The 26,863-nt window shown below is 37.8% G+C and overlaps 1 protein-coding gene across 6 annotated transcripts in view; it reads left to right on the top strand.

Moving 5' to 3' along the window:
• Positions 1–26,863, top strand: part of PIAS1 (protein inhibitor of activated STAT 1) — a 311,344-nt gene extending 284,481 nt beyond the window's left edge. For all 6 annotated transcript variants that reach the window (XM_063795218.1, XM_523109.8, XM_063795216.1 and 3 more), the window contains 7 exons: positions 3,533–3,606; positions 12,516–12,676; positions 14,421–14,551; positions 15,260–15,440; positions 19,998–20,140; positions 22,455–22,492; positions 26,404–26,863. In XM_063795218.1, the coding sequence (XP_063651288.1) occupies positions 3,533–3,606; positions 12,516–12,676; positions 14,421–14,551; positions 15,260–15,440; positions 19,998–20,140; positions 22,455–22,492; positions 26,404–26,697 (1,022 nt within the window). In that variant the 3' untranslated portion in view covers positions 26,698–26,863. The remainder of the gene's footprint in view (positions 1–3,532; positions 3,607–12,515; positions 12,677–14,420; positions 14,552–15,259; positions 15,441–19,997; positions 20,141–22,454; positions 22,493–26,403) is intronic.

The following is a 26,863-nucleotide window of genomic DNA, read 5'->3' on the forward strand; positions in this document are numbered from 1 at the left end:
AAAATATGAAACACGTGGGGATACATCACACAAACTATGTGCAAGATTTGTATGCCGAAAACTACAAAGCATGGTTGAGAAAAACTGAAAGAAGACCTGCATAAACGGAGAGATATATCTTGCTAAGAGATTGAAAGATTCTATTGTTGTATGTCAGTTCTCCAAATTAATCTGTAGAATTAATCCAGTCTAATCAAGATCCCGGTAGGACTTTAAAAAATATCTTTACAAGAATAAAAGGACTAGGATTGGATGTGTAATGGCAAAAGAGAAGGCATAGGTTTTTTTTTTTTTTAATAGAAATTGGCAAACATTCTAAAATAATTTCAGAAAATTCTCCCACCTCTGAGAGAAAGTGAATATATAAATCGTGTTTTATTTTAAGTAACAATAGCTAATATTTATTGAGAATAATATTAGGCTATTTTAAAACTTTTTTTGTTGCCAGCATGGTGGCTATGCCCATATTCCCAACACTTTGGGAGGCCAAAGTGGGCAGATCACCTGAGGTTGGGAGTTTGAGACCAGCCTGGCCAATATGGTGAAACCCTGTCTCTGCTAAATACAAAAATTAGCTGAGCCATGGTGGTGCACATCTCTAATCCCAGCTACTTGGGAGGCTGAGGCAGAAGAATCACTTGAACCTGGGATGCAGAGGCTGCAGTGAACCAAGATCTCACCACTGCACTCCAGCCTGGGCGACAGAGTGAGACTCTGTCTCAAAAAAAATTTTTTTTCCTTGTCGTTGTTGAGACAGGATCTCACTCTGTCACCCAGGCTGGAGTGCAATGGCAGCAATTTCAGCTCACTGCAACCTCTGCCTCCCAGGCTCAAGTGTATTTTGAAACTTTTTATGCATATTAACTCAATCCTTAAAACAGTTCTGTGAGGTACTATTATTGTTCCCATTTACCAGATGATGTAACAGGCATAGAGAGGTTAAGTGATTTAACTGAGACTAAATTCTAAGCTAGGCTATCCCTAGGTCCTATGCTCTTAACCACTACTTTATGTTGCCTCTCTTATTTCAATTTATTTTCTAAGCACTAAACACTGAGCTTTGTTTTGTATAAGGTTGATACTATGATCTATAGTATTGCTTCATTTAAGTGGAAATTTAAATATGCAAAGTTCAAAGTCAGTTACTATGCCCATTGCTTGCTATGTCTATAAAGGGTGCTGGTGGGATGGTTGGTGAAGGCATGTAGAGTGGTTATTAGTCAGGGTTCTCCGGAGAAACTCTAGGAGGGGAAGGAGAGGGAGAGAGGAAAAGGAGAGAGAGAGATGAGAGAGAGTGAGTTAAGAGGAGATGTATTAGGGGAATTGGCTCACATGACTATGAAGGCTGAGAATGCCCACAATAGATAGGCCATCAGCAAGCTGGAGAACCAGCGAAGCCAGTAATGTGACTATTGAGGTCCAAGGGCCACAGATCCAGGAAGCCAACTCTCAATCTAAGGCCAAAGGCCTAAGAGGGGTGAGGAAAAGGGCTGATATGGTGGTACAAATCCCAGAGTCCCAAGCCCAGAGAACCTGGAATTCTTTCCTTTTAAAGATGGGGTCTTACTGTGTTGCCCAGACTGGTCTCAAACTCCTGGCCTCAAGCAATCCTCCTACCTCAGGCTCCCAAGTAGCTGGGATCACAGAAGTCCAAAGGCAGGAGAAGAAGGGTATCCCAGCTCAAGGAAAAAGAGAAAGTGAATTTATTTTCCTTTCCTCTGCTTTTTTGTTCTTTCCATGCCCTCCAGCTGATTTGATGGTGTCCGCCAAGATTGAGGGCAGATCTTCCTCACTCATCCACAGACTGACACACCGGTCTCCTTTGGAAACACACTCGCAGACACTTTCAGAAATTATGCCTTGCCAGCTATGTAGGTAGCCCTTCGTTTAGTTAGTTTAGTTGACACCTAAAATTAGCCAACACAGTGAGTAATCACATTAGAATTCTATTTGCATGTTTATTTCATATGGCAATTATTTGTTGCCTTTAACAAAGATACTACTTTTTAAAATCATATTTATAAGAAAGGATTGACTAAGATTTGGTGTATAATGACAAAGGCATACTTTTTGTAATTTATATATGGTATTCATTAGCATAGTGTTGTAACTATATTTTCCAAACTAAAAACCAGAAGTTGTATGCCTTTTTTGTGTGTCAGGAGACAGCCTGTGAAATATATTAAGACTTTGAAAATTTGGAATTTCCAGGCCATGAAATGACTTTTTAGTCTGGCATTAGAATCATATCTGGAGCTTTTAAAAAACTGCCAATTGGTGTCCCTCTTTTCATTCTGATTCAGGAAGCTCTATAGGTAGGTCTGATGTGCACCTTACTTGAGATCCACTAATTTATGGAAATAGTTGGATAGGATCTCCAGGATTTGGACCATCTAAAAAAAATCCAGACTAAAATCCAGGGGACTGTGTTTAATAAAGGTAGGATTTCTCATAAATGGTTATCAGAACAGTAGACTCTGAAACTGTAACTTACCCGAGTACTTCTCCCTCTCTTCGTTTTCTTTTCTATATGGTGTCTTATCTGGTCACACTTAGTTGTACCACAGCTCAGATCTTCTGTTGACTGTGTATACAGCTACCCAACTTACGGCCCCTTTGTACAATATAGACTTTAAAGTTATTATGGGACAGTTTCTAAAATTGTTGGAATATTACATATATGTATTTCCTGTCTCACCCCCTATAATGTTTTTTCTTGTTACTGTTATTGAAGTTTTCAGAGGTAACAGCTAAGGTTTCCAGATGAGAATTATAAAGAGTCTTTTATATCAGACTGAAAGAGAATGAAAGAACAGCCTTGGAAAAGTAAAATTACTAGTGTCTCCTCCCTTAAGAACCATAAGAAGTTTGAAGTGAAAAGACTTAAAGATTATCTAGTGTGGGTTCCAATTTTACTACAAGTAAAATTAAGCTGAGAAAGGAGGATTGACTTGCCTAAGAGGGCACAAGTATTTTATAGAGAAATAGATTAAAATTCAAATAATTGTATAGTTAAAAAAAAGAAATAGGACTCTTTTCATAATTTAAAGTTTGAATTAAGCTGTTTTACAGTAAATATTTTTATTTTCTGAGCTTTCAAAAATGTATAAATGTTATTCTTATTATTAATGTCCTCGAAAATAGAAGAGCCCAAATAATATTAGTCATAGTTTAAAAGAAAGAAAACCTTGATCCAATATCTTAGAGTTATAAAAGAAAAAGGGTCTACCATTAGTTGAATATGTCAACATGTTAGAGAAATTTCTCTCATATTGCTGCAGGTTTTTGTCCCCTAAGTGAGAAACAGGAAATTTATAGGAAACATAGTCATTCTACAGATAAACAATTGTTTTCCATCCTTTGCTTATAGAATTAAAAGCCATATGGTTGTTTTTATCTTTCCATTCAATTGATTGGGAAATAATTGAACAGATTTGTTTAAGCTTTTTATTCTTTATAGTAATGCTCCAGTAATGTATCTTTAATAAACTTACTCTGTTTGCTTTTTTTCTTCTTCTTCAATGAATATCAGTTAAAGAGAAGTTGACTGCGGATCCAGACAGTGAAATAGCTACAACCAGCCTAAGGGTTTCTCTACTATGTCCAGTAAGTGTTAACTATTACTTGCTTTCCAGAAAGTTTAACATACATTTTCTCTTTTTATTAAGTATTTTTACTATTTGAGAAATTCTGTTTGCTTCTAAAATATGTCCACCATTGTTACAGTTTATGAAAAGTGGAAAGACATCTAGGCATTGCATTTGGAATCTAAACAAGTCTTTAAAAATGATCTACTCTTAGTAAGACATATCTAAATATGGCCTGTGATTAATGACCATCTCTCAGGCTCAAGTGTAAAATCTCAAAATAAGAAATGTTTATTGTCTCAGTGTATTTATAAAAATTTTACATTATTTATTTTTTTTATTGTTATTTTTTTGAGATGGAGTTTCGCTCTTGTTGCCCAGGCTGGAGTGCAATGGTGCCATCTCGGCTCACCACAACCTCTGCCTCCCGGGTTCAGGCGATTCTCCTGCCTCAGCCTCCTGAGTAGCTGGGATTATAGGCATGCACCACCACACCTGGCTAATTTTGTATTTTTAGTAGAGATGGGGTTTCTCCATGTTGGTCAGGCTGGTCTCGAACTCCTGGCCTCAGGTGATCCACCCGCCTTGGACTCCCAAAGTGCTGGGACTATAGGTGTGACCCACCACGCCTGGCCAAATTTTTACTTAAGATAGTACCTTTCTGAGTAAAAATCTAGCCATGATTACCCACACGTCTCATTTAACCATTTTGCTAACAATGACCACATTATAACAATTCACCAATTAAAAACTTCTGTTCAGCCTAAATGCTGAATTTGTTATACATATAAAAAAACCTTGAGATATTTTAAGCCAGAAAATGAGGTCAGAATCAATCATTTTCATGAAATAAATATATGGTCCCAAGACTTAGCCAAATTATTAAACCTGTAAGGGAAAAGGTCTCAAAAAAATGTTATACTAATCTGATGTTAGGCTCTTTGGTAGGGGTGGTGGTTGAATATGGCCATATGAAAATATGTGAAAAATTTAATAATTAATTACCTTGACATTTTGGTTACTTTTTGTTCTATAATTAATCAAACTAATCATATTTTAAATTGGGGAGAAAGAATGAAAGGACATGTCTGTTTCCTGATTTGTCTGATTGTTCAGACAGGCGTGATATTGAAAGCTTTTGATACTGAGATCCTATTAATCTCAGATGATGATGAAGTTACTGTATTCTTAAAGAAACAAAGAATTTAAATAGAAATTAAATGTTATTTGTAATTACAAATATTAGTCTTTTGTAATTTATGAAACTTCAAACATGAAAAAATTAGATCATGAATTAGTTTCTGTAATTTATAGAAAAAAATACAATGAAGTTAATTAAAATCATCAAATTGTATCATTGTGTATATATCTTTCTATTCCTGTAACGTTTATTTTTATTCCTTTTTATAATAAAGCCAGTTTTTTTCTTGTGAAAAATATTTTGACTCCAGGCTTTTTATATTAGTGTTAAAAATTCTTTAAGTAACCAGGTAAATGTTATAACAGCCTAGGTTGTAAAGGAGACTGGTGTGGGTTTTTGTGTGTGTGGTTTTTTTGTTTTTTTGTTTTTTTTTTCTTTTCATGCTTAGAAAAATGATTCACAGACTGGGGAAGTAGAGGGTGAGAAAAAGACACATTTTTTTTTTTAAAGAAAAAGGTAAAAAGGTGTATATTTATTCTACCCTCTTTCTCCGAAACCCTGATTTATCCATTCCCCCATCTGTTGTTCTTTGCCGCCTCATTTTGTTGTAAAACACCAATTCAGAAAATACGTTTAGAAAAGTACATACACTTCATTTTCCATTTAAATCACTGGAAAAAGTATTGTTTTTCTGCAATCTCACTTAAAAGTGTTTATAGTTGTACTAATATATATGATGCTTTATGTTTAACACATATATGAAGCATTTATTCGTATCAATAAGCACAGCAATATAAATCTTTGAAGTTTTATTTGTGGAACTGTGTTTCAATTCTGTAGTGCAGGTGCTCATCTCTGTATTACTAGAAACTATTAATCACATTTTGCTCTTTGCACCTTTATTTATTTTCTTTTTTGAGACAGGGTTTCACTTTGTCACCCAGGTTGGAGTGCAGTGCTGCCATCTCAGGTCACTGCAGCCTCCACCTCCCAGGTTCATGCAATGCTCCTGCTTCAACCCCCCAAGTAGCTGGGACTACCGGCATGTGCCACCACATCCGGCTAATTTTTGCATTTTTTTGTAGAGACAAGGTCTTGATATGTTGCCCAGGCTGGTCATGGACTCCTGGCCTCAAGCAATCCTCCTGCCTTGGCCTCCCTTGGGATTACAGGCATGAGCCACCACGCCTGGCCAGCAGTTCATTTTAAATTGACATCTGCTTTAAAAATTCAGATTATAAAACAAAACAACTATATATGTATATTGTGTGTGTGTGTGTGTGTGTATGTGTAAAATGTATAATTATAATACTTTCATGGGTTTCTATTTGGCTAAAGGGATAATCCCTTACAGTTATTCTGAAATAGTAAGATCATATATTTTAGGTATGTTTTTACTCAAAAATAAAATTTAACAATACCTATATATCAAATTTATGGGATAATAAAAGAGATTTGTTCTCTTTGAAATATGTAAATATGATGTCTTACTGTGCATTACAATTGCCCTTGTTGTGATGTACAGAGCTCAAAATAAATGAGTTTCTTTTGCTTCTGTGCCATTTAGCTAAAGGCAACAAAAATAATTAAAAATGTTTTTACTCTTTGGGAATTTTATGGTTCTGATTTATTAAAAATAGAGGTGGAGGAATCTTTGAAAAGCTGCTTTGTAAACCCAAATACAAATAACGTGGAATTGATAGAAGAAAAGAAGATAAACTCTGGAAATGTATTTATGAAATGTTTATTATTGTGAAAAAAACTTGTGAAATTATTCTTTTTGTTTTGTTTTGTTTTTGAGACAGAGTTTTGCTCTGTCACCCAGGCTGGAGTACAGTGGCCAGATCTTGGCTCACTGCAACCTCCACCTCCCAGGTTCAAGCGATTCCTCTGCCTCAGCCTCCCAAGTAGCTAGAACTACAGGTGCACGCCACCACGCCTGGCTAATTTTTTGTATTTTTAGTAGAGATGGGGTTTCACCATGTTGGCCAGGCTGGTGTCAAACTCCTGACCTCAGGTGATCTGCCTGCCTTAGCTTCCCAAAATGCTGGGATTACAGGTGTGAGCCACCACTCCCAGCCTTTTTAAAATTTTATTTTTTGAGACAGAGTCTTGTTCTGTTGCCCAGGCTGGAGTGCAGTGGTGCGATCTCAGCTCACTGCAACCTCCACTTCTTGGGTTCAAGCAGTTCTCCTGCCTCAACCTCCTGAGTAGCTGGTATTACAGGCGCCTGTCACCACGCCCGGCTAATTTTTGTATTTTCAGTGGAGATGAGGTTTCACCATGTTGGCTAGGCTAGTCTGGAACTCCTGACCTCAAGTGATCCGCTTGCCTCAGCCTCCCAAAGTGATGGGATTACAGGTGTGAGCCACTGTGCCCAGCTGAAATTATTTTTAATGTCACACTTTTTCCTTTCCTTTTGCAAGGAAAAAGCACGTTTTATTGACATTTTTAGGGCTTTTTAAAAATATAAGTTGGTTAAAACTTTTATCTAGAATGTTTTCTCTTGCAGCATCATCAGTTACTAATATAGATAGCACTATTATTGTAAAGTTAGTGGCATTAGAAAACACATTTGGGAGTTAAAGTGCTTATTTGCAAATAATGCAAACATAATTTGTGTCCTATAAAGGGAAAGGAAGAATTTGTAATCACAAGATGAAGACGTTCAAAGCTCAGCTTCTCTCTTGTTACCAAGTTAGAGAAAATCGATATCTGTTTTCCAGATAATTATTTAGAATTTAGTGATTTTTTTAAAAAAAATCAGGAATATGAGAATTATCACATAATAGTTATTTTATGATTCTAAGGCATTTGTGTGGCAGCTAATAATGCATTTGAAAGCGAGCTTTTGCTTTCACATACCCGTTTATGTCTGTCTTGTACCATTTCTGTGTCAGCGTTCCTTAAAAACTCTGTAGGTCACCTTGTCAGTATAGCTGAAGCTAAAGGCTTGAGAGTTGCTCTCTTGCCTAAAAGATATGAACTGACAGCTGGAGATCATGGGGTAAAGGTATGTGAGATGAAGGCCTTTGGAAAACAGCTGCTTTTCAGAGTATAAATTTCATGGCCTGTAGCTTGGATTCTGAAACAATCTTTATTTCTTATCATCTTATCTGTTGTTTTCATAAACGATCAGAAGTAGTCTGATAGTTCTACAGTTCGTAAACCTTGTGTACTATTACTGTATTTCTCTAGAATTTTTAGTCTGTGGTTTCTCTACTTAGTATTAAGGCAATAGCAAAAGTACCTTATAAAATAGGAATTTGTATTTCATAGATAAGCTAAGGTCTGACATAAGATATAAAAACGTAACTTGGCACCACCAACCAGATTGCTATTTGGAAAATGTTTCTGAACTAATGCAACATGGTATCTTGCCTAATGGTAATTTTTCTGTTATAATAACTACTTTGTTCTTTTGGCCTTTTTATCAGGTGCTTATGTAAATCAAATCATAAAAAATTGGCTGGGCAGGTCGCTCACGCCTATAATGCCAGCACTTTGGGAGGCCAAGGTGTGCAGATCACTTGAGGCCAGGAGTTTGAGACCGGTGTGGCCAACATGGCGAACCCTGTCTCTACTAAAAATGCAAAAATTAGCCAGGCATGGTGGCACCTGCCTGTAATCCCAGCTACTTGGGAGGCTGAGACAGGAGAATTGCTTGCGAGACCTTTTCTCAAAAAATACAAAGATTAAAATTGAGTAGAAATGCAGTAAGGGAGTCTAATGAAGCTGTTTAATACTTTGTGAGCCCAGAGTAAAAGAATGACTACTAAGCTGAGGTTTGGGTGGGTCTCCTAGTGTACAAAGTGATTTAAAGCAAATATGTTTCTGTACTTTAATTAATACTACTGTTATTTATTGAAAAGTTACTATGTGTCAGGTACTGTGTAGTAATTGAATCCCCACAATCATATTGTGTAGATCCCATTTTTATCCCCATTTTACAAAACTGAGCCTCTGAGTGATTAAGTAAAATAACATTCAGAATTCACACAGTAGGTAGGTAGTGGGGCCAGGATTCATTCTAACACCAGAACTCATACTCAGGCTGCACTATAAATGACTGAGTATGACCTGCATACCTTCCATGAGTGGTGCCTCCTGGAATTGCCCATCATGCAGAACTGAAGCCTTATCAGTGCACAGGACTGTCTTACTGCTGTATATTTCCAAGTATGGGGACAAGGAAATTAGTCCAACCTGTTTCTAGTAGGAGGAGACACACATAAATAAATAATAATCAGTTTTGCATGCCTTAATGATACCTTTTGAGAAATGCACTATTAGGGGATTTTGTTGTTATTCAACAAAAGCATCATAGGTGTGCTTACACAAACCTAGATGGTATAGCTTACTATGTACCTTGGCCTATTGCTCCTAGGCTGCAAAACTGTACAGCATGTTACAAAACTGAATACTGTAGGCAGTTGTAACACAATGCCAAGTATTTGTGTACCTAAACATAGAAAAGGTACAGTAAAAAGTATAAAAGATGAAAAATGGTACACCTGTATGGGGCACTTACTATGAATGGAGCTTACGGGACTGGAAGTTACTCCAAATAAGTCAGTGAGTGGTGAGCAAATGTGAAGGTCTAGGACATCACTTTACATCACTGTAGACTTTATAAACACTGTACACTTTGGCTACAATAAATTTAAAATATTTTTCTTTCTTCAGTAATAAACCTTAGCTTACTGTAACTTTTTTTTTGAGACAGAGTCTCCCTCTGTCACCCAGGCCGGAGTGCACTGGTGTGATCTTGGCTCACGGTAACCTCTGCCTCCCAGGCTCAAGCGATTCTCCTGCCTCAGCCTCCCAAGTAGCTGGGATCCCAGACGTGTGCCACCATGCCTGGCTAATTTTTGTATTTTTAGTAGAGACGGAGTTGCGCCATGTTGGCCAGGCTGCTCTCAAACTCCTGATCTCAGGTGATTCTCCCTCCTCAGCCTCCCAAAGTGCTGGGATTACTGGTGTGAGCCACCACACCTGGCCACTGTAACTTTTTTATTTTATAAGCTTTTTATTTTTTTTTAACTTTTGACTTTTGTAATAACAACACTTAGCTTAAAACACAAGCACATTGTACAGCTGTACAAAAATATTTTCTTTATATCCTTATTCTATAAGCTTTTTTCTATTTTTAACATTTTTTACTTTTATTTTCTACTTTTTAAACTTTTTTGTTAAAAACAAAGACACAAACACACATTAGCCTAGGCCTGCACAGGGTCCAGAGCATCAGTATCACTACTTTCCACCTCCACATCTTGTCCCACTGGAACGTCTTCAGTGGCAGTAACAGACATGGAGCTGTTCTCTCTTATGGTAACAGTGCCTTCTTCTGGAATACCTCCTGAAGGACCTGCCTGAGGCTGTTTTACAGTTAACTTTTAAAATATATATAAGTAAAGGGAGTACACTCCAAAATAATGATAAAAAGTATAGTAAATACAGAAACCAGTAACATGGCTGTCTAATTTGAAGACCTCCATCGTATATGCGGTTCATTGTTGACCAAAATGTTATGTGGTGCTTGATTGTAATCATATGCAGGAGTGTAGAGTTGGGAGTACACAGAAGGGAGTTACCAGTTTTTACTCTAGGTCCCTCCAGGTTATACTTCTGATAATGTAAACTGGCATTGCTCTCGTCTCAATAAGTTTATAGCATGTTCAGTGTTCTATTTTTATTCATCATGGCTACATCTGGTTGAAGTAAGGAGGAAATAGTGTTAATTTAGAGAAAGTAAAAGAGGCCCAGAAAGGCTAAATGCCTTTCTTAGAGACACAGTAAATCATCGGTATCAAAGCAATTATTTTGGGCCCCAAATGACAGTTAATTTCCTGGTAGACTAGGAAATTGCACATTTCCCTGAAATTGATCTAAGTAAGCCAAGAATCTTTTCCTCATTTAACTCATATTCTTTTCAAGCCTTTATATTTTTCTTTCATATATATATTTTTCTTTTATATATTATATATATATATAAAATACTTTAAGTTCTGTGGTACATGTGCACAACGTGCAGGTATACATATGCCATATTGGTTTGCTGCACCCATTAACTCATCATTTACATTAGGTATTTTTCCTAATGCTATCCCTCCCCCAGCCCCCCACCCCAAGACAGGCCCTGGTGTGTGATGTTCCCCACCCTGTGTCCAAGTGTTCTCATTGTTCAGTTCCCACCTATGAGTGAGAACATGTGATGTTTGGTTTTCTGTCCTTGTGATACTTTGCTGAGAATGATGGTTTCCAGCTTCATCCATGTCCCTGCAAAGGACATGAACTCATCCTTTTTTATGGCTGCATAGTATTCCATGGTATATATGTGCCACATTTTCTTAATTCAGTCTATCATTGATGGACATTTGGGGTGGTTCCAAGTCTTTGCTATTGTGAATAGTGCTGCAATAAACATACGTGTCCAGTGTGTCTTTATAAGTAGCATGATTTATAATAATCCTTTGGGTATATACCCAGTAATGGGATTGCTGGGTCAAATGGTATTTCTAGTTCCAGATCCTTGAGGAATTGCCACACTGTGTTCCACAATGGTGAACTAGTTTACAGTCCCACCAACAGTGTAAAAGCATTCCTATTTCTCCACATCCTCTCCAGCACAAGCGTTTATATTTTTCAAGTTCACAAATCTTTTCCTGGTACTTGGCAAATAATGTGGTTATTGAAAGTAGATAACTTCTCTGCTATATGGTAGCCATTGTGGGATCTGGGGACTCTACAGTGGTACAAGCTGGCTTCCAGGGAATGAAATAGTGATGTGGTACCTCCCTGTGCAGGTTTCTGCGTGGCTTTTCTGCCTTGGGCTAAAGCTAGCAGCTCAGGGACCAGATGAAGCAGATTTCCTCTTCCTGGATAGACTCAACCCGTGTTAGCTGAAGCAATATTTGCAGGGCAAGAAGTCTCCTGACATGCTGGAGATGCTAGAGGTCCAGGGCTGTAGGCTGAATTGCTCATGATGGTTCCCAGTGAGGAAGCAATGCAGAGTGTGTGCACCTGCCTTCCTCCTCAGAGCTGCCACTTGGCAATTACGCCAAACATCATGGGGAATGATCACTATTGATTCAGTTTTGTCCTGTGAACTACTTTCATTCATAGATAAGACTGATAGCAAATATCAATGCATCTCTGTATTGTGGAATATTTAATAGGGCATTCTTTATTTTCCCTAATCCCTAGTTAGGTGGTTCTTAAATTTTTTTTGGATCAAGGACTGCTTTAAGAATTTGAGAAAAGCCAGGCACAGTGGTGTGCGCCTGTATCCCCAGCTACTCTGGAGGCTGAGGCAGGAGGATTGCTTGAGCCCAGGAGTTTGAGGCTGTAGTGTGCTACGATTGTGCCTGTGAATAAGAGTTGGCACTTCAGCCTGGGCAATATAGCAAGACCCCATCTGTTTAAAAAAAAAAACTGGTGAAAGCACTCTCTCCAGAAAAATGCACACACGAAATTTTGAATGTAATTCAAGGGGTTTATGACCCTCTCCACCAAAAGCTGATCTGTGAGCTGTGGATTTTAGTAAATAACCCTTGTTGTAGACTTTCCATAGTCATTTTGTTTGATAGCCAAAGAAATACTGTAATTTTTTAACCTATGGATATTTCACAGGAAATGTGTTTAATGTTCTTCTACACTGATGAAAAGTCAACACTGTATGCTTTAAATCAGCATGCCTACCTGTTGTGTTCTAGGAAATTTTTGTCAAAGCTTAAATGTTGAATAGCAATTATCTAATATTTACTTTTTCTCCCTTTTTAAAGCTTGGTAAAATGCGGCTGACAATTCCGTGTCGGGCCCTTACATGTTCTCATCTACAATGTTTTGACGCAACTCTTTACATTCAGATGAATGAGAAAAAACCAACCTGGGTTTGTCCTGTCTGTGATAAGAAGGCTCCATATGAACACCTTATTATTGATGGGTATGTTACTTTAAGTGTTTTTGGTACCTTGAAATGACCATATATTATCTGGGTTTGTTACACATCAGATTTGGGATGAAAATTCTAAGTTATATATTTGTAGGATTTTTGTGAGTCTGCAAACCAATATTTTCAAAGTAATTTATTTCAAATTAGTGTTATGAATATTTTATCTTTTTAAATTGATGTTCCCTTGTTTTGAAAATGCGTGTGTTACTGTCAGTGCCTCCTGGCATTTGTCGTTTAAAGCACTGGTGGTTTTAAGCAGGGTGTGCTTATACCTTTTCCTTTTCCTGTCATTAGTCCATCCATCCCTAGATATGCAGACCATATTGGAACAAGAATGTATGGGGAAATTTGGGTTAACTCAGGTTCATCCAAAATTGGGCTTTTCAATAGAAGTTAGCCTATTTCTGGAGATTAGATCCACCTTCAGTCATGGTCTTCTTTTTCTTTTTTGTCTTGCCCACCTATAGCATCACAAAACCAATTATTGCTTTTAACACCCCTTTGTTTTATCTATCCTACCAGACATCTTGGAATGTTCCTCTAAATTTTCTCCTATTCTGCAGCCCCCTTTTCCTCCCGCTTTTTGCCACTAAACAAAAACAAATTGTGAAAAGGAGGACATCTCCTTGATTTTTGGGGGGATAGGGGGTTAGAGACAGAGTCTTGCCATTTTGCCCAGGCTGCTCTCGAATTCCTGGGCTCAAGTGATCCTCCTGCCTTGGCCTCCCAAAGTGCTGAGATTACAGGCATGTGAGCCACCACACCCAGCCTCTACTTAATATTTCCTGTACTTTCTAGCAAAACACTTAAGGCAACTTACCTGTAGTATTTAAGAAAACATAGGAGCCTAAAGGTGGTAATATCAGAAATTAAGTATATTTAGCAATACAAGTATAACCTGGAGCTTGAAAGATGTCAGACCAGTCATGGGAAAAAAGCAAACAAACAACATGTAACTTAAATGTTTTATGTTTAGTTTTTCAGAAATGTCGGTGATCACTTACTAGTAAATCAGAATTAAATAGTAATATTTTCCAACTTTATATGTTACCTAGCTTTAGGTTCTCCCATTTCTTGTTATAAAAGCCATGTACACACATACTCTTTTAAAGAAAAATTGGAAAACACAGGAAAATAAAAAGCTTTCTTCGGTATATAATTTTCTGATTTTTGTCTTTCCATAATTGTGATTGTACACTGTTAATAATTTTTGTCCTTTGGTTTCATTTAACATTATAACCTAAGAATTTGGCCGTAATTAATTTTATGCTTTCTTTATACATGTTTTTAAATGTCTGTCACGGTATTTTATCAAAGAGATTTAACCTTTGATTACATATTTGTATATGTTTTGCTTTAGTTTATCAAATAAGACATGCTTATTGTGGGCAATTTAGAATATGCAAAAAAGTATAAAGAAGAAAAATAAATACTCATGAAGGTATCACCCAGAGGTAACTACTGTCTATATACTACTCACACAGAATTTTATTTTTGAAATGAAGCTTTCTTTTGTTGACCTTTTCTCACTTTTTGTGAACATTTTCCCATATGATTAAAAATCTTTGAAAATGTCATTTTTCATGGTCACATGATATTTTCTTACATAAATGTGACATAAATTAGGCAGCTATATTCCTAGTTAGTACTAGATTTTAAGAATAAATATAACTTAAGTTGTTCAACCTTTATTTTCATTTAAAATATATTCTAAGGATGAATTGTTTTCTTATAGCTTGTTTATGGAAATCCTAAAGTACTGTACAGACTGTGATGAAATACAATTTAAGGAGGATGGCACTTGGGCACCGATGAGATCAAAAAAGGAAGTACAGGAAGTTTCTGCCTCTTACAATGGAGTCGATGGTGAGTAGTTCTTCACAAGGAAGAGGCAGTCTCCCTACTGCTCTAAGTCTGGTTTTCAATATTAAAATCCATATATTTTTAAAAATCACTGAGCAGTTTGTGGATAGCTTAATAATTCCTATTAACTTATTGATTAAATGTTCAGAAGTAATAGAACTCCTTTGAAATTCACTTTTTTGCCAGCTTTAAAAAATTTACTGATATAAGATTTCAAAGTAATGTAATATAATTAGTCATTTGTAAACTCGTACTTTAGAAACTGTACCCTTTTTAAATTTTTAACAGATTTGATACAGAGTAGTAAAGGTTCTTTTTTCATTTATTTATTTTTTCCTGGCTTTTAGTATGTTTTTGCTGTAAAGACACTATGAGTTTTGAAAATGCTATCATCGTATTTAAGTATGTCAGATACTATACAGACAAAAATTAATATACCGTCTGTGCTCTCAAATTACTTTTCTTCTGAAGTGGACATATGACACATTTTGATTGTTTGCTCTAATTCAGTAATTTATTATTTTGAAAAATAATTTACTATTATTAAATAATAGTTTTAAACTTAGAAGAACAGAGCCACTGTTGGTTTTCTACTCTCTGGCTCCAACAATATTGTGAATCTAAACTGTAACTGATAAACTGTAGTGACACTGAGAAAAGAGAGATGTCATAGCTCTTCCCTTGCCTTGTATTTTAATCATTCCCATATAGGATGCTTGAGCTCCACATTGGAGCATCAGGTAGCGTCTCACCACCAGTCCTCAAATAAAAACAAGAAAGTAGAAGTGATTGACCTAACCATAGACAGTTCATCTGATGAAGAGGAAGAAGAGCCATCTGCCAAGAGGACCTGTCCTTCCCTATCTCCCACATCACCACTAAATAATAAAGGGTAAGTGCTGAGACATTAAAAAAAAAAAGTAATCGTGAAAATTAACTTGGCAAATAGGGATTAAAGACTTGCCAAATAAAATGATTCTTGATTGTGAAACTTAACTTAGCGATCAAAGAATAGTTTGAATTTTTCCCAGGTTTGTAATACTCTGGAGGGATTGGGGTAATGCACCAAAAGGGTACTTGGATATAGTATTCTTCATATCAAAAGATGATTCTAGTACCGTGGTTCTCAAACTGTGGTGTACGTACATCAGAATTACCTGAGAGCTTAATAAAATGCATACATTGCTCCCCCGTGTCTGAGTCAGGAGTAGAGACTAAGAAAATTTGTCTTTCTAGGCCAGGCGTCGTGTCTCATACCTGTAATCCTAGGACTTTGGGAGGCTGAGGCAGGTGGATTGTCCGAGCTCAGGAGTTTGAGACCAGCCTGGGCAACATGGTGAAACCTCATCTCTACTAAAATACAAAAATTAGCCAAGCGTGGTGGCATGCGCCTGTAATCTCAGCTACTCTGGAGGGTGAGGCAGGAGAATCGCTTGAACCCAGGAGGTGGAGGTTGCAGTGAGCCAAGATCGTGCCATTGCACTCCAGCCTGGGCAACAGAGTGAGACTCTGTCTCAAAAAAAAAAAAAAAGAAAAAGAAAAAAATTGTATTTCTAATAAGTTCCCAGGTGATCCTGCTCCTGCTCACAGGATGTAGAACATTTGTTCATACTGGAATGTATGCTATAAAATTCACCCCAAATTGAGTGTTTCAAGTGGAAAGCAGAGGAAGACCAATGATTTAAATCTGCTTCAGAATGCGAATGAGGCTGGCAGTGAATGACTTCTGTTGCAGCACACAACATTTCCCACTTTGCAGAGTTTTCTCCCATATTTTCCATTAGTCTTATATCAGTAACTGTACCTAGGTTATACTTCAGTTCATGAAACATTGTTATCTACTTTGTATAAAACACCCTCAGCTAAGCATGGATGATAATAAAATGAGTAAGTACAGTCTTAACCTTAAACAGCTTAGCACTTTCTGAGGGGTGGTAAAACAAGTAGCATACTCCAACTATACTCTCACAACAGGCTGTTAGTCCTGTAGACACATCAGGGATTCTGAGCAAGATTTCTAATTGTGCTGAAGCACAATCGTAGCACACTAATTGTAAATCTAGAAATAGATGTGTCCCTTTTTAGGTATAAAGCAGGAGAATCACATGGCCTGTTGCAACTGAACAGAAGCTAACCAGAAACTCTTCCAGCAAGCATTAGGGACTAAAGAAAGAATGTAGGAGAGAGAAGGAAGTCCATAGATGGCATTGTTACAACACCAGATCAAGAGCAGGCATTTCTGTGCCTGGAGTCAAATCATTTTCAGGTTTGACATTGTATGATGAGATTAAAGATTTCTATCAGTTTGAGACCAGCCTGGGCAACATGGTAAAACCCTGTCTCTACCAAAAAATTAGCTGGGTATGGCGCTGTGTGCCTGTTGTCCCAACTACTCGGAGGGCTGATGGGGGAGGATCACTTGAACCTGGGAGGTGGAGGTTGCAGTGAGCTAAGATCGTGCCACTGCACTCCAACCTGGGTGACAGAATGAGACCCCATCTCAAAAAAAAATAAGATTTCAATCAAACATATTTCACACATTGGTATTTTCATTCTACAGTAGTCTATCTTGGCAAACAGACAGAAACAAAGACGTTAAAAACAGTATCATTCTAAACAAAGTTAATAATTTAAGCATAAATCCTACTGTTATGAACATGACCTCTGATAAAAGCCTACCTTGATGGCTATAACCCAGCAAGCCTGACCTTGTTACTACACCAATGTATTTTATGTCTGAGTAGGAGAAAAGGAAAAGTCACATTACCTAAAGTTAGAACAAGTATCTATAGAATTTCAATTCCAAGATCTTTTATAAATATCAAACCATAGTATGACCAAATACACATTGTCATGTGATTTTTTAAGTGCCATAATCACAATTTTAAAAGATATTTCATAAACCTCTGGATATATAAATACTTTTGGGCTAAATGCATCGTAATATATATGTTTGTTCTGTTCTTTAGACTATAAATAGTAATATGTATTTATGTAAACTATGCAATAGTATTACTGACTATATATTTTTTCTTTAAAGAAAACATTTGAGTGTTTAGGAATCTAATATTTCTTCTTTGGATATTTATTTTGCTCTTTCTCCAAAAATATTTGGAGAAAATAAAATAAATAATGTTTATTATGTTTGGAAAATTACGTTAAATGCATTAAGTACTTCCTGAATTTCCCAGTGACTAATTGAACCCAGCTATAGTATTTGCAAATGCCAGACATTTCTCTCTCTATTTGCAGATAAAAACAAGAAACTTGAAAGTTTACATCCTTAGAAGGAGAATAACACCATAGTCAACACTAGTAGCCATTTTATAATAATGACTAGTTGGTAACTGGAAACCTCAGTACAGCATATTGTGTTTGTTATTGTGCAGTATAAAGGTTGAAATGCATTTCAAAACATTATCACAAATTGAAAGAAAAGCATGCAGCCAGGAATTAGAGGCAAACAGTAAATGTAAAAGATTTTGTTGTCTTTAGCCACTGAGTGCTTAATGTTCATCCAGAAATTGTCTATGCTGTTTGAGATGTTTTCAAAGACTAGCATTTTAAATCCTCTCTTATAATCTCTTAGACATTGTGAGAAGACTCAGCTAATGGTAAATGGTACTTTTTCTAGATATAAGAGGTTTAACAAAGTTTCCATTAGATGAAACATTTTTATGAGGCAGATGAGAGTGTGTTTTATGCTTCATATCCCATTCATTAAAATGTGGTAGATGGTCATAACTGGAACTCTATTCCTAGAAATCCAACCTTGTCATCTTTTGAAATGTTCTTTTTTTTTTTTTTTTTTTTTTTTTTGAGACAGAGTTTCACTCTTATCTCCCAGGCTGGAGTGCAGTGGCACCATCTTGGCTCACCACACCCTCCGCCTCCTGGGTTCAAGTGATTCTCCTGCCTCAGCCTCCCGAGTAGCTGGGATTACAGGCATGCGCCACCATGCCCGGCTAATTTTTTGTATTTTTTAGTAGAGACAGGGTTTCTCCCTGTTGGTGAGGCTGGTCTCAAACTCCCAACCTCAGGTGATCCCTGCGCCTTGGCCTCCCAAAGTGCTGGGATTACAGGTGTGAGCCACCACGCCCGGCCCTCTTTTGAAATATTCTATACCACTGAAATTGCATCCCCATGCCCCAGGTACTTTACATGAAGCATTAAAAGCAAAAGACAGCCTCTTTATTGCTTCCTTTCTCTTTATTTTCTATAACACATATACCTTCAGCCTCTTGTATTGTTCGGGTAACATATAACCCTTATGTTTCCTTCCAAGAGGGCTACTATAATTCTTTTTCTTTTCAAAATTAGCTTTGTTTTTGTTTTTGTTTTGTTTTGAGACAGGCTCTTGCTCTGTCACCCAGGCTTGAGTGCAGTGGTGCAATCACGGCTCATGCAGCCTCGACCCCCCAGGCTCAAGCAATCCTCTCACCTATCTCCCAAGTAGCTGGGACTACAGATACATGCCACCAGGCCTGGCTAAGTTTTTTAATTTTTCGTAGAGACAGGGTCTCCCTATATTGCCCAGGCTGGGCAACTTCTGGGCTGAAAGTATCCTTCTGCCTCAGCGTCCCAAAGTATGGGGATTACAGGAATGAGCCACCATGCCTGGCCCCAAAGTTAGTTAAATTATTATTTTTTCCTTCTTCTCCTTTTTCCCTTTCCCTTAATTGTTAGTAAATTTAAAAAAAAAAAAAAAGCTACTTAGCTATTTAAACTTTTCACTGTTTTTTAGAGTCCTAATTCTTGTTTTATGTTTTCTTTTTCCAGTTATACTGTTCTCTCTTTAAAAACTCTCCACTACCTATTCGTTTTGGAGTATTTCTTCTTGTTTCACTGCATTCATTAGATTCAGCAGGGCTTTTATGCAAACAATGTGCTGATAACTGTACTGGGCATTGGGTATACTAAACAATACCCAGTTTTTGCCCTCCTAAAGATTACAATCTGAGGGGCCAGCTGGTAACTCCGAACCACTCAGATTGCTTCATTCCCTCTGTCTTATTATATGTATTTTCTTTGCTAGGGCATACGTATGCTTCTTACTAGCCAGTACTCCGGTGTTGTTTTAAAAGGGTTTCCGACTTTCATTTGATGTGTAGGTATCTTTCACTCATATCCCGTTAAAGTGGCTCAACTGTACCTTTCTCTTGCATTTTGAAAGCATAGGTGATGATACTCCAAAGGCAACGTGAGGTTTGTGAATGTTGGATACCATTGCATCTGTCCACTTCTTCCCGTGGCCTCTGTTAAATGCTATTATGTATACAAATTATTTTCTCATAATTGTGTATAATCTAAATCATACATTGCTTTGCTTGGTTTTGTTCTTATTTCCAGCACTAAACCGAGGGTTCATTGTGAGATACAACCCCTTTTTTTGTTAACCTTGAGAGTTTAACTGGCTAATGAAAACTATGCCAATCTTTCCTTCTTCCAGCATTTTAAGTCTTCCACATCAAGCATCTCCAGTATCCCGCACCCCAAGCCTTCCTGCTGTAGACACAAGCTACATTAATACCTCCCTCATCCAAGACTATAGGCATCCTTTCCACATGACACCCATGCCTTACGACTTACAAGGTGAGTCACTGGTTCTTCTACATTGTCACATAGCGTTATGAATGCCTTTGATCTATATAATTCTCTTCTAGGTGAATCTAAGGAAGAACTGGAAGACTGAGCCAACAGGGCCTTGGACCCAGGGAACTGAGAGAAATAATATGCCGTTGTTATAAATACTGACCCAGTTCGTTGATTGTACTGTCATCAGTAGCCAGTGTTTTACTCCCAGTGGTAAAACTAGTGCAATAATCTTTAGTTTTTGTGAGCTCCTAAGTACTCTGCAAATTGTTTTTGAATGACTGCTAGTATGTGGGTTTGAATTTTGGTATTTATGAACATTATTTTTTTTTGCCGTGGGGAACGGAGTCTTGCTCTGTTGCCTGGGCTGGAGTGCGGTGGCATGATCTCAGCTCACTACAACCTCTGCCTCCCAGGTTCAAACAATTCTCCTGCCTCAGCTTCCCGACCGAGTAGCTGGGATTATAGGCGCCCACTACCACACCAGGCTAATGTTTTATATTTTTAGTAGAGACAGGGTTTCACTATTTTGGTCAGGCTGGTCCTGACCTCGTGGTCCTCCTGCCTCGGCCTCCCCAAGTGCTAGGATTACAGGTGTGAGCCACCACGCCCAGCCCTATGAACATTATTTATTGTACCCTGACTTTAGTTGTAATGCAACAGGCATTGTGGGTAACTATGTTGTATTATGTTTTAGATAATGGTGAGTTGAGACATTTGAAAGTTTTAGTTTTTATTCTAATGAATTTGATCCTTCTTAAAAAATTTTTTTTTAATTTTGTGGGTACATACTAGGTGTATACATTTATCTGATCCTTCTTTTTAAAAGCTGTTTGAAATGTCAGTATACTCATTTATATATTTTGAGTTCATAATAATCATTTATATTATCAAAAAGAATTGTTTTTATATATCTTTGTAGCATAATAATTTGAATATTAGTCATATAATCTAAGAACTTTTTTTTATTAAAAAAGCCATATATGCTCATTGTAGAAAATTCAACACAGAAACATAAAGTGAAAGTTTCCCTCTACCTATCCCCCAACCCCATTCCCGGGAAGTTACAGCTACTCTTTGTGTGTGTGTGTGTGTGTGTGTGTGTGTGTGTGTGTGTGTGTGTGTGATGGAGTTTTGCTCTTATTGCTCAGGCTGGAGTGCAATGGCGCGATCTTGGCTCACCGCAATCTCTGCCTCCCTGGTTCAAGCAATTCTCCTGCCTCAGCCTTCCAAGTAGCTGGGATTACAGGCATGTGCCACCACGCCTGGCTAATTTTGTATTTTTAGTAGAGACGGGGTTTCACCATGTTGGTCAGGCTGGTCTCAAACTCCCGACCTCAGGTGATTCGCCTGCCTTCGCTTCCCAAAGTGCTGGGATTACAGGCGTGAGCCACCACGGCCAGCCAGTTACAGCTGCTCTTAACGGTTAGATATCTTTCTATACCTTTTTTTCTACATGTATGAAACGCACTGTCACTATCAAGAACAACAGTGCTATGCATTTTGTAAGCCTTCGTGTTGTAATCGGTTATAATGTAGACAGTGAGTAGATGCCCAGAGTATCTGTGGTGTTGTAATATATTTATCTATAGCTGCGTGTTTTACTTTTCCCCAAGTTTAGATATCATAATGAAGCATTTAATTCATGCTTGTTTACTTGCTCTTCATCGCATTACACACTGGGTGATCTAGAAAAGAATGTTAATTGGAAGGGGCCTCCTTGCAGTGAATCCTCAGCAGCCAGGTATCAGAACTACTCCTTCTTATGTAGTAGTAGCCAGTTTTCAGGCACTCAAACCTCTTCTCCCCTCATGCCACTGCAGTCTGTCAGTTGAATCTGATAGCAAATGAGCAAATTTAAGAAAGAGAAAAATCAGTACTACAACTTACTTAACCTAACTCTTTCAACTTCAAACTTTCTCACCTGCAAAATGAGGGCAAAACTAATTACATACCTCATGAAGTGCTTGTGAGGAGTAACTTAGAGCAGATTGAAAGTTTCCTTAAGAGGAGTCCAGAGCATTTGTTAAAAGTACTATGCCCGTTTAAGGATCAGTGTTAGATCTGACAGAGTAGTAATGGCCCCAGTCCCCCAAATGGGGTCACGGAGAAGACAAATCATTGCCAAAGCTTAGTTTTCAGCCTTAGTAATCTAAAGAAAGGAGAGACGTAAAACATTTAGCTCAACTCTTCATGTTTAAATAAAATTCTGAGTGACATAGCATATAAGACTTGTATTTGTTTTTGAAGTATTGGGGCATTTGGAAGAGTTTTTCCTTTTTTTTTTAAACTGAAATAATTTTTTCTTCCACAGGATTAGATTTCTTTCCTTTCTTATCAGGAGACAATCAGGTATGTTATGAAAAATTTACTATTATTTTAATTGTACATTAAAAATACAGTCATGCGCCACATAATGACATTTTGGTCAATGACAGGCCATATATGCATTCCATAAGATTATAATGGAGCTGAAAAATCCCTACATCAGTTATAGCCATGGTAACATTGTAGCACAAGGCATTACTCACATGTTTGTGGTGTTGCTGGTGTGAACAAACCTATGCTGTCAGTCATGTAAAAGTATCACACGTATAATTATGTACAGTATAACGATAATAAACAACTATGTTACTGGTTTATGCATTTACTATATTTTTTATTGTTATTTTAGAGTGTACCTCTACTTTTTTTTTTTTTAAAGTTTGCTGTAAAACAGTGTGGGAATGTGCCATGTTATTCCAGGACAGCCTCATACATCCCAGTTTGCCACATCTCTTGATTGCATCATTTCCTCTTGTGCTTGATTAAAATCTTGTCTTGTTTTGTTCATCATGGCCCCTAAGCATACAAAATCCACAGCTAATGTTGCCAGTAAGAGGCCACATCGAGTGACTGACATGGAAAAAAATTAAGTGATTAAGGACGATGAAAGTGGAAGATCAGTGATAGTTATTGCTCACCAGTCAGGCAGTCCCATTCTACCATAGCTACAGTCTTAAAGAACAAGAACAAAGTGATAGAAGCTGTTAAAGGATCTGCTTTGTTCAAGGCAACAAGACTAACAAAAATTTGAGAAGGGCCTGTATCAGATATGGAGAAACTTGTTAGTGACCTGGATTGAAGACCAGACACAGAAACATATCCCTCTCAGCACCATAATGATCATGGCCAAAGCAAAAAGTTTGTTTGCAATGCTTAAAGAAAAGACTGGACCCAACTACAGTGTTAAATGTACTGCTAGCTCCGGGTGGTTTAAACGATTGAAGAATCGTTATTCATTATGTAATATCAAAGTGAGTGGAGAGTCTGCAAATGCAGATGTGAAGGCAACTGAAGAATTTTTGGAAACTCTAGATAAGCTGATTATGAAGGAAGATTACTTGCCAGACAGATTTTCAATATGCATGAAACCTCCCTATTCTGGAAATAAATGGCTGAAAGGACTTTCATCCATAAAGAAGCCAAGTCAATGCTAGATTTCAAGGCTTTTAAGGACAAGATAACAGTCTTGCTTGGGGCCATATTGCAGGCTACAAATTGAAACCCTTTGTGATCTGGCACAGTGAGAATTCCAGAGCCTTCAAGCATGTCAGCAAGCACACACTGCCCGTGTACTACAGGAGCAATAAGAAGTCATCAATGACCCAGCTTTTCTTCCAGGATGTCCTCCTGAATTGCTATGCCAGCAAAATGGAGAAGTACTGTTTAGAGAGTAACATACTTTTCAAGATTATGATTTTTGTTGATAATGCTCCCACACATCCTCATTTGATTGGTGATCTTCATCCCAATATCAAAGTGTTGTGTCTCCTTCCATATACCACCTCTTTGATCCAACCAATGAATCAAGGAGTTGTAGCAGTTTTTAAGGCCTATTAAAAGATCCTGAGGAGGATCTTTGCCCAGGCTATTGCTGCAACTGAAAAACACTGAGAGGACACTGATGCAATTCTGGAAGGTTTACAACAGCTATGACTGCATCAAGAACCTTGCTTGGGCATGGACTGATGTCACGAAGGAGTATATGAATGACATCTAGAAGACACTGAAGAAGTTTGTTCATGACTTCAAAGAATCTGCTAAGGACGAAGAGGTTGCAGAAATGGACAAGGCTGTGGTTGACATGGCAAACAACTTTAACCTAGATGTAGATGAGGATGACATTGAGAAGCTCCTAGAGGTGGTTCCTGAGGAATTGACTAATGAGGAGCTGTTGGAACTGGAACAGGAACACGCAGCTGAAGAAGGTGCAAGAGAAAAGGAAACTGCAGGAGACAAAAAGGAAGAACCTCCAAGAAAATTCACAGTGAAAGGTTTAGCAGAAGCTTTTGCAAACCTCAACAAGCTCCTTAAAAAATTTAAAAACATGGGCCCTGGCCGGGCGCTGTGGCTTACACCTATAATCCCAGCACTTTGGGAGGCCAAAGCGGGTAGATCATGAGGTCAGGAGTTCGAGACCAGCCTGACCAACATGGTGAAACCCCGTCTCTACTAAAATACAAAAATTAGCTGGGCGTGGTGCTGCACGCCTGTGATGGTGCTGCATGCCTGTAATCCCAGCTACTCGGGAGGCTGAGGCAGAAGAATCACTTGAACCTGGGAGGCGGAGGTTGCAGTGAGCCGAGATTGCATGCACCACTGCACTCCAACATGGGCGGCAGAGCGAGACTCCATCTCAAAAACAAAACAAACAAACAAACAAAAAAAAATGGGCCCTAACAATGAAAGGTTTTCATTAATAGAGAGGAATGTTTATGGTACATTATCTACTTACAAGCAAATCTATGATAAAAAAGAAACAAACCAAGCCAAACACCATGGACATATTTCTGAAAAGAGTGACACCTCCTTAAGAAGAGCCTCAGGCAGGTCCTTCAGTGGGTGTTCCAGAAGATTGTTGTCATAGCAAATGACAGCTCCATGCATGCTATTTTCCCTGAAGACCATGCAGTGGGACAAGCTGTGCAGGTGGAAGACAGTGACATCGATGACCCTGACCTCCCTGTGTAGGCCTAGGCTAATGTGTTGTATGTGTCTTCATTTTTAACAAAAAAGTTAAAAAGTAAAAAATATTTTAAAATGTTAAAAATAGAGACTTACAGAATAAGGATATAAAGAAGGAAATATTTTTGTTCAGCTGTGCAATGTACTTGTGTTTTAAATTGTTACAAGAGTCAAAGTTTTAAAAAATTAAAGTTTATAAAGTAAAATTAGCTAACAATTTATTATTGAAGAAAGAAAAATATTTTTAACACATTTAGTGTGGCCATAGTGTACAGTGTTTATAAAGTCTACAGTAGTGTACAATAATGTCCTAAGCCTCACATTCACTCACCATTCACTCACTGGCTCACCCAGAGCAACTTCCAGTACTGCAGGCTCCATTCATGGTAAGTGCCCTATACAGGTGTATCATTTTTTTATCTTTTATACCATATTTTTACTGTACCTTTTCTATGTTGAGATATACACATACTTAGCGTTGTGTTACAGTTGCCTACGGCATTCAGCACAGTAACATGCTGTACAGGTTTGTAGCCTGGGAGCAGTAGGCCAGACCACACAGCCTAGGTGTGTAGCAGGCTCTACTGTCTAGGTTTGTGCAAGCACACTCTGTGATGTTTGCACAACCACAAAACCGCCTAATGATGCATTTCTCAAAACACATCCGTGTCATTAAGCGACGCATGACTGTATTTAAAAGTATAATGTGTAGCCGAGAGAAAGATAAATTTCCTTGGAAAACTTAGAGTAATCATACCCATTATCATTATGGCTTTAAAATTTAAATAAAAATTCTAACTTTCAGTGGTGCCTGAGTGTATAATAAGAACAGTGTCTGTTGGTTTCCAGTACTGTTTTATAAAGAAACAGGGCAGTGAGTTATATTGACTGATAGATTTCTTGGCTAAGTATCTCCTTACTAACAAGAGCATGGACTGTCTGCCCCTCCTGCTGCTTCTGAGCATGTGCTTCTTGGGAAATAGAATTGGTAATTGCTTGCAATACAAACTAAAACAAAAAACAATAAAATTTTTATTTTGTTTTTCCTCCAGTTTCAGATACAAAAATGTCTTCTCAAGATCAATGCTCCAGTCCTTACATAAGGCCATTTGATTTTGCAAAATGTCTTAGTAAATATTTCAGAAACCCTAGATACTCAGGCTATCTTAAATTTAGGGCTGTGTTCCGCTGAGGAGAAAATATATTAATTTGGAAGTATAATTAACATTTTTGTGTCTTTTGTTTCCCCTCCCTAGCATTACAACACCTCCTTGCTTGCCGCTGCAGCAGCAGCAGTTTCAGATGATCAAGACCTCCTACACTCGTCTCGGTTTTTCCCGTATACCTCCTCACAGATGTTTCTTGATCAGTTAAGTGCAGGAGGCAGTACTTCTCTGCCAACCACCAATGGAAGCAGTAGTGGCAGTAACAGCAGCCTGGTTTCTTCCAACAGCCTAAGGGAGAGCCATAGCCACACCGTCACAAACAGGAGCAGCACGGACACGGCATCCATCTTTGGCATCATACCAGACATTATTTCATTGGACTGATTCCCAGGCCCTGCTGCTCCCATCCCCACCCCAGATCAAATGAACTTGGCAGAAAGAAGAGAACTTTGTGCTCTGTTTTACCTTACTCTGTTTAGAAAAGTATACAAGCGTGTTTTTTTTTCCTTTTTTTAGGGAAAAAATTAAAAGAAATGTACAGAGAACAAAA

The sequence above is a fragment of the Pan troglodytes genome, chromosome 16 (genome assembly GCF_028858775.2).
Source record: "Pan troglodytes isolate AG18354 chromosome 16, NHGRI_mPanTro3-v2.0_pri, whole genome shotgun sequence".
NCBI classification, from domain to species: domain Eukaryota; kingdom Metazoa; phylum Chordata; class Mammalia; order Primates; family Hominidae; genus Pan; species Pan troglodytes.